The following is an 8,421-nucleotide window of genomic DNA, read 5'->3' as shown; positions in this document are numbered from 1 at the left end:
TTTTCCCTTTCTGTATTTATCTATTTTCTGAGCCACACAAATGTATGAAAAGCTGAAATGAAAGTAAAAACAGGAAGTGTGCTCAGTTATATTAAACAGCAGAGATATGTAGTTCAGCTGTGGCTGCAAGCTGAAGGGGAAGAAAGAACTGAAAAACAAGCTGGGTCTGTTAACCAGTGAGTTCGTTCTTTAGCATTACCGTAGACAAAACTTGTATTAGGTTAAACACTTTGTTTAAAGCTAGAAAAACCCAGTACGTTTTTTTTTTTTTGTTTTTTTTTTTAAAAACCCAGTGACTCAAAGGAAAGATGACCTCGATGTACAGAAGCCTTCATGACAATTATGTTTCAAACAAAGGGGTAGGTTGTCTCGCAAGATGTATTTTTCTCTGTGAGATCATTGTTTTCTTTACTAAAAAATCTTTCTGCTAATCTTTGTCAGAGGAGGACCAGCTGTGTGACATTGGCTGTGATTTTGGGCTGTCTGACTGTGCTCGGTGTTATTCTTGCCATCGCTGTGTTGGAGAGACCAACACCTCCTAAAAACCATGACACTCTTCCTGAGGACAGTGCTGGGCTCAACCTCACTGACCAGTGCAGGTAATAATCCTGTTTCTTGCAAAACAATTTGAACAGGGTTTTATGAATGTATTCCACTTTATGTGGAACAAAAAGTGGAGCATAATTGTGAAATGGAAGAAAAGTGATTTTCAAATTTTGACAATTTCAAGTCTGAAAAGTTTGGCGTAGGTTTATATTAAGCCCTCCTGAGTCAATTCTTCTAAATACTAAAAAAAAAAAGGCGTGCCATTCTTCTTTCCACGTTGATCAAGTTGGCTGGGTCATTCTGACAAATGAATGTGTTTTGATTCAAACCAATCCCAGGTAACTAATGGTACTGTCTCTGGCGAAGAAAAATATTTCCACAGCATGATTCAGCCACTGCCAGGATTCCCTGTGGGAATTGTGTTTTCAGTGACGTGTAGTGTTTAGCCTGTAAGTCAAAAGTTTAATTTTGACTTCATCTGATCAGAGGACCTTCAGCATGTTCATTTAAAACTTTAAATGAGACCACTTGGGTTTTCTTATTGCCTATCCTACACAAGTGTAGACAGTGGATTGGTGGACTGATAAAGATTTTCCTGCCAGAAGATTTTCCCACCTGGGCTGTTGATCTCTGCAACTTTCTCACATGACACTACCAGCACCACGCTGTACCGATTGGATGGTGCGTTCATGGTGATATGCAGTGTGAGTTTTCAACAATGGATCTCTTCTTGCCATTGTTGAAAATTCTTCTTCGCAATGAAGAAGAATTTTCTTTTACTGCGATAACCTAAAAGTTATTTGCAAAGCACCTTAGGCCTCAAGAAAGCTCCCAACATGACAAAATTTTATGAGTAGTGAGAAGGACTTTTAGTGAGCCTAAGAGTGTCTTAAAACAAATATGACCACATCATTCAGACACTTTTTTTTTCATTTTCCAGTTATGCAGTGCTTTGTGTCTGTCTATCACAAAGAAAAAGCTCAACTGTTACAAATATTTTATATGGGATTATAATTATTTTTATTAATATATAGCCTGCTTTCCCCTGCAGCATGAGCCTTGTGGAAAGTATTCCTCTATATCTAAAATATGACAACAATGCAACTTTTGGGATCCCCCTGGAGCAAGCCTGGAAAGACCTTATCTCTCGAGCATCACACAGCGTGAATGTAGTCTCATTCTACTGGACGTTAACAGGGGAGGACATCAACGTCAACTCCTCCACTGATATTGCTGTGAGTTCCTAGCTCAGAATTCGCTCACATTTGTCAAAAATATCTGAGTCTTTGTTGAATGTTTTGTGGAAAACAGGGAAGGGACATCCTGCAAGCATTTGGGGAACTTCCCTCCAGGAACATATCTGTCCGCGTGGTGAGCAGTGTCCCCACAGTCAAAACAAACTCCACAGATCTAAAGGTCCTAAAAGAGAAAGGTTTGATAGTTACTCTTTTCTTTAAAATTTTCACAGGAATTGTCAATTATATTTCTGGCAAACTGTTTTGATGACTTTCGTCTGCAGGAGTTCAGGTGAGAAGAGTAGAGTTTGGTCGCCTGACGGCAGGCGTCCTCCACACCAAGTTCTGGATTGTTGACATGAAGCATGTGTTCATTGGAAGTGCCAACATGGACTGGAGGGCTCTGACCCAGGTAAAACTACACATGGCAATAAGTTCACATTCACATTAAGTTCCTATTTAAATTGCTTTCAAAATAAATTCCCCACTGCAGGTAAAGGAACTGGGAGTGGCGGTCTATAATTGTTCCAGTCTTGCAATGGACCTTTATAAGATCTTCCAGTCCTATTGGGTAATGGGGCAACCCAACAGCTCCCTGCCACAACCCTGGCCTGCAAATTATTCCACTAACATCAACAAACAGCACCCTCTGCTGGTAAAAGAGGATAACATCTCCAACAGTCTTTACATTGCTGTGAGTGGCCTTTGTTTCATTTCTTCTTTTAATTTTTTCACCCCAAAGAGAGGGTCGGGTGATTCTGGTGTTATTTTTGATTTTGTGTACTATCCCAGGGTTCTCCTCCATCCTTTTGTCCTCCATCAAGGACTCAGGACCTGGAGGCGATACTGTCCTCCATCTCACAGGCTGACAGATTTGTAGATGTTGCCGTCATGGAGTATTTCCCCACCACTCGTTTTGAAAAGCCTCACAAGTAAGCCCAAAGTCTTGTTTTAACATTCAAAATGTTCTGGTTTTGTTTGAGTTCCTCACTCTGGTGTCCTTCCAGATACTGGCCGTTTATTGATGATGCCATTAAGATGGCTGTGTTTGAAAGGAAAGTGAAGGTCAGGATGTTGATCAGCTGTGGACGTGATTCTGATCCAGCCATGTTGCCCTTCCTTAAGTCTTTGGCTTCAATGGATTACCCTCTCCATCACATCAGCATCCAAATAGTGAGACCACATGGAAAGAATGTGTCTGTTTTATGCATGTGTGATTGTGCTGTAAAATTGCACTTTCCCTTTGTAAATTTCTTCAGTTGTTGCTTTTCCCCCCTTACACTTTAAATAGTCAAAGATATTTTAACACAACTGTGCATCCTTGCGAGAATTTCACAGCCAAAACTAAAGCTGACCAAAAACAACACAATTTCCAACAGACAAAAAAATCTGACAAGACAGAAGTGGAACTTTTTTGAAGCTGATTTCTAATACATTTGGTGTAAAACTAATGACATTTCAAACACAGGACACCATGCCAACATGGTGGTGGTAGTGTGATTGTTTGGGGTTACTTAAGGAGAATCTTGACCTTAGGTTAAAGAAAGTCCACATGTTATGGCCTCAAATATGATGGTTTTGGAAAGGCCTAAGATTTTAAAGATTTTATTAACATTAACATGCTGCAGCATGGCCTTGAACATGTTGTTGTTCATGCTGAAAAGTCCTCCAATGTGGCAGAATTAAAGTAATTCTGCAAAAAAGAGAGAGGGAGACAAAAATTTCTTTGGCAATGCCAGTTATTAGGTTTAGGGGTCAATTACTTTTTCACACTTTTTTTTTTGGTTTGGGTGGATTTATTTTACCTGAATAAATAAAATCATTGTTTAAAATAGCATTTTGTATTTTCTAGGGAGCAGATACTTTTTCACAATGCTGGAAAGTTCTCCTAAAAGCCATCTGTTTTAATTGTTGTTTTGGTTGTTTCAGAAACTTTACATCGTCCCAGTGGGAAATCAGTCTGATATTCCATACACCAGAGTCAATCATAATAAATACATGGTGACTGATAAAGTTGCATACGTAGGTGAGTTAATATTAATGTCAACTGAGGAGTTTAAAAATAAGAAGTGGGGGCTTTTTAAATAAAAACTGTGTTAATAATTGACCGAATAACACTCTTTTCCAACACAGGTACGTCCAACTGGGCGGCTGACTACTTTCTGACCACAGCTGGAGTGAGTCTGGTCATTTCCCAGAACACTCCTCGCTCTGCATTGAACAATAAGACCCTGTACCACCAGCTGAAGGACGTATTCAACAGAGACTGGCACTCAGAATTCGCTGTCCACCTCGGAGATCTAGGACACAACCCAGACTGTGCTCTGTCACCAAGATGACTGACGTTTTTATCAAACAACTACAAATAATTTATTTTGCTTTTATTGCAACATTTCCACCATAACTGTTGCTTTGCATCGTTTCATTTTCAATATCAGCATTTTATATAATTTTACAAAGTTTCTCTGATGCTTTAGTTAAAGATTCTAATGCAGAAATGCAGGTAAATGTCATTTCTATGTACTTTTACCTGCATTGCTTCTTTGCTTCTCAATGTATGGAGATAATATATCACATTCAGTCTAGTTCAGCTGCTAGAGTATAAGTTATTAGTTAGCTGTTTGTGTAGTAAGCATAGATGGAGCTTTATCATAGCCTTTATATCTTATTACTGTGTGACTGCCGTTAACATTTGCAAAAAATAAAACGTTAATGCCAGAATTTAAACCTGAATTTGAGAAGACAACTTCATAGACACAGCTACAGCTATGAAAATGACGTCTTTGTAGCTTTTGCTTAGCGTAACATACGATTTTGTGTCATTTTTCATAATTACCTTTACAGAGAAATTATAGAGAAACACAACACAATAGTTTAAAGATTGAAAATATGCACGTTGTGAAAAAAAGCTATTCCTGCAGAACACAAACATGTATTGTATTCAACACTGACTCAGCTGTATCTACTGTAAACTCTTTTAAAATATTTTTCTCAGTATTGCTGTATGATTTATTGACTTCCTCAACATAGAAACTCTGAAATAATTCCCGGACAGCATCTTTTGTAAGGATAGATACTAGAGAGATACCTCTAGGAGGTGTGCATAATGAAAATCTTCAAGAAAATACCAGAAAAGGCCGATACAAGTCTGGGGAATAAAATATTTTTTCAAAGATTGCTGCTTGTGACAAAGAGGGTAGAAACTGCTGCAATGTTTTGTCAGAATCAATCTTTTAAAAAAAGAAAAGGATTCACTGAACGTGCATTAGGAAGAACTCCGGAATAATAAATATGGAACCACAGACTTACAGGAACAATAAGTAGTCTTTGATTTTGGTTCTTGCACAAATCAAAAGCAAACTAAGTTGCTTATAGACGCTACTGGGCTTTCTGTGAGCACCAAAGAGGGATGCTATACAAAGAATATAAATTTCAAAACTTCAAATCTGTTACTTTATGTTTAAAAGAAAAGGTTAATACAAAATACAAGTGATCTCAAATTCTTGTTGCTTTTTCTTCACATACATTCTGGTCATGGACATTTCCAGAGTCCTAAAGGACTTAACACCCAAAATTGAAAAATTCAGCAACCAAGTGTCAGCATCCCTACGATAGCAACAGGAATTCCATTTTTAGGTCTTAATACTAAAACAAACTAAGTTTAACAATAAAAATACCTTTTGTGTTCTTATTTATATAACTTAAAAAAATCTACTTGTTATTCATTTGTTGACAAATATTTGATATTATTTTTATATCTTTTCAATTGAACCTTTATCATTTTAAATCTGTAGGTAAATGATACCTCCATATTTCTTGGAGGTAAAATATGGTCGTATTTTTAACTAAATGAAAATGTGTGTAAACTAACATAGAGGCATTTGGTCATCCATGACAGTAGGTGGCAGTGTTGTGATGTAGTGGGACATTGAAGAAATGGCGCAGGGCGGAGCTTCAGCTTGTAGTACGTGTGCCTCTTCACAGTGAGAGTTAGCTCTACAGCACAGAAGAAGTCGAAATTATGGTGTTACTCGAGAATGATTCGGTAAGAATATAAAACAGACTATCTGACATGTATTTCTCTGTTCGTATGAATTCACTGCTGTACATAAATACTCTCTTCTTTAGCCGTTTGTTGGCTCAAGATTTCGAGCTAGTGATGTTAGCCAGCCTGCTAACGATTGAGTGAACTAGTTGAGACTTTAAATATCGTCACATGTTTGCATTGTAAAAGCTATTAATACTCTCGATGTGCGCCTAACAGTAATGTTTAAGCTGTATTCCTGAATTTATGTGTAATATAACTCAGACGTGTGGTATATTCGATGTCTCCACGTATGTCTCAAGAAATGCCCTGACGTATTTTTTCCTAATTATAAATATATTTTCACTTTCTCTATTAAGATTGTTCGAATGAAAATGAAGTGAGTTTATATCATGTCTCGATGTATCGTTTGTCAGTATTGCAACCTGTTTTACGCTAGCAAATTACCTGAATGATAACTTTCATTAAATACAGTCAGTCCTTGGATAAAAATAGTTATCAGACTTTTCTGAGGCCTTTCTTTCTTATTGTAAAAATTTCAGTTCGTAATATAGTTTTTTCTTTAGCTAGAGCAGTTCTAATGTGGTTCAGACGCTAAAAAGACCGACTAATACTGTCCTTTATTAAATTTCTACAAAACAAATGGCTTAACAAACTACAAACTTGGTTTTATATATACGATTAGTCTAAAAAATCTAGTCCAGGTTTGAAGAGTTTAAATACTGTAGCGTTTAAACTAGAACATGTCAAAGATGAAAAATAAGTGGCTTCTCCTTTTAGCCATTTCCCCAATCGGAAACCATTATCAGAGGGCAACTTCAGCTTCGTGTCTTTCTGTAAAATAAACTGGTTTCTGCGTTTGTCCAGTATCTAAGGTATAATTGATAGGTAAAAATCGAGCCAAAATGAATATCCAGTATGTTACAGGAATCAGGAGATAAATCATCATGAAATACTCAGATCTCAAATATAACAGAAAAAAATATTTTTAAATTCATAACCCTATATTGCACCATATTGTCATTGATTTGGCTAGACCTGTTGATTCATGGTGTCATGTTCCAGTCAAAATAATTCTGCATGAACCACACCCGTGTCTGTAGATAATATTTATTGGAGTTTCTTAACTGCATCTCCTGACAGTATATTTTGAGCAGACTATAGAAAATCACCTTTTAAAAAAAACACACACACACACCATGGATGACGACTCCTTCTCAAACCTGAAAGTCGGTTTTGCAATCACCAGACTTACAACGAACAAAATGACCGATATCATTCTTCTCACCTGACTTTGTAAAGTGTACGGATTAAAGGAAAAAAAAAAAACTTCAAACTGTTTTCTCATTAGTTTCTCACAGAGCTCACTCGGCTCTTCCAGAAGTGTCGAACATCAGGAAGTGTTGCCATCACACTAAAGAAGTGTAAGTTATTCTGTTTGACCTAAATCACAAACGTACATGTTTAATTTGCATCATTTAACCTCTAAGAACCGGATTATTTTTTAAAATTATTCTTTTAGATGATGGTAGAACTAAACCAGTTCCCAAAAAAGGGCATCCGGAGTCATTTGAACCTGCTGATAACAAGTGTCTCATCAGAGCATCTGATGGCAAGAAGAAAATTAGCACAGTGGTGAGCTCCTTTTTTGAACTCAGTTTTTCAGTCGGGTTTTCTTTGTATTTTTGCTGTATGATCTATTGGTGAACCATATATTCCTCTACTTTTAGGTTAGCACCAAAGAAGTAATCAAGTTTCAGATGGTAGGTTGAGCTCATCTTGTGTTTTTTGAATACAGACCCAGTCCTTTGTTTTCACATCTTTAATTATTCATCCATCTGCATCTGTATCGTCCTTTCCAGGCATACTCCAATCTTCTAAGAGCTCACATAGACGGTCTTAAGAAGAAAGATAAGAAAAGCAAGAGCAAGAAAACCAAAGCCACACAATGAGCGATGGACTTTTAATGGAAACAGTGGCTGAGCTGTCCATTTCAGGTTGAGGGGACGGTAAGGGGGAGCTCCTTGTGATGATGTGATCTCCAACTCCACTCAGCTCTCCTCCTCCTGCTCACCTCAAACCTCAGAATCAGAATCCTGGTGACTATGTACACAAGATGCCATTGTTTACACGGTGATGCTTTATCCCCTGGCTTTTCAGTGCCATTGGGTGATTAAGAACAAGACCTGAGGATTTTCATTTTCTTGTACAACATGGAGCATGTCACCATTTTACTGAATCCTGCTTCCCCTGGGGCCAACCCCACAGAGTCCAATTCTTAGCAGGTTTTGATTTTTGCTTGTTGATCCTTATTTATGTTGTGCAGGGTTGGCTTTTTAATTTAGAAAAAAAAAAATTCTTTTTGAGGATTTGAAAGTCATCCAGAAATAGTTAAATCAATTTGTGATTGCTCAGCGTAATTTATGTTTAGGTTTCATTTTTAGTAAAACGCCTAACAAGTTGCTCCCCTTTCTATTTACATGGCCAGACTATGCTGTACCAATCAAAAAGGGTTTGTATTTTCCCTGGCATCAGAATTTAAGTTCATAAATAAAGTTTTTTTTTTTTTTGGTTAAAAATGTGAATGAATTCAGT

General features: G+C 37.2%; 2 protein-coding genes across 3 annotated transcripts; both read left to right on the top strand.

The window, feature by feature from the left end:
• The first annotated feature begins 72 nt into the window (after window positions 1-72).
• On the top strand, window positions 73-4,778 carry pld4 (phospholipase D family member 4). 2 transcript variants are annotated; one of them, XM_014980388.2, is made up of 11 exons: window positions 73-176; window positions 294-359; window positions 442-599; window positions 1,598-1,781; window positions 1,858-1,978; window positions 2,066-2,193; window positions 2,275-2,475; window positions 2,574-2,713; window positions 2,789-2,954; window positions 3,711-3,807; window positions 3,915-4,778. In XM_014980388.2, the coding sequence occupies exons 2-11, from the start codon at window positions 309-311 to the stop codon at window positions 4,118-4,120; spliced, it is 1,452 nt and encodes a 483-aa protein (XP_014835874.2). In that variant the 5' UTR covers window positions 73-176; window positions 294-308; the 3' UTR covers window positions 4,121-4,778. The 2 variants fall into 2 exon arrangements, with proteins under 2 accessions (XP_014835874.2, XP_087858987.1); XM_088002861.1 differs by having other exon boundaries at window positions 113-359.
• A 909-nt stretch (window positions 4,779-5,687) lies between these two features.
• Window positions 5,688-8,405, top strand: srp14 (signal recognition particle 14). The gene is made up of 5 exons (XM_014980391.2): window positions 5,688-5,826; window positions 7,178-7,250; window positions 7,349-7,461; window positions 7,557-7,589; window positions 7,689-8,405. Exons 1-5 carry the CDS (start codon window positions 5,803-5,805, stop codon window positions 7,776-7,778), a joined length of 333 nt encoding a protein of 110 aa, XP_014835877.1. The 5' UTR covers window positions 5,688-5,802; the 3' UTR covers window positions 7,779-8,405.
• The last annotated feature ends 16 nt before the right edge of the window (window positions 8,406-8,421 follow it).

This window comes from Poecilia mexicana, unplaced genomic scaffold (genome assembly GCF_051168715.1).
Source record: "Poecilia mexicana isolate PSO_F unplaced genomic scaffold, ASM5116871v1 scaffold_22, whole genome shotgun sequence".
In the NCBI taxonomy this organism is placed as follows: domain Eukaryota; kingdom Metazoa; phylum Chordata; class Actinopteri; order Cyprinodontiformes; family Poeciliidae; genus Poecilia; species Poecilia mexicana.
This window is presented reverse-complemented; position numbering and strand designations above follow the sequence as displayed.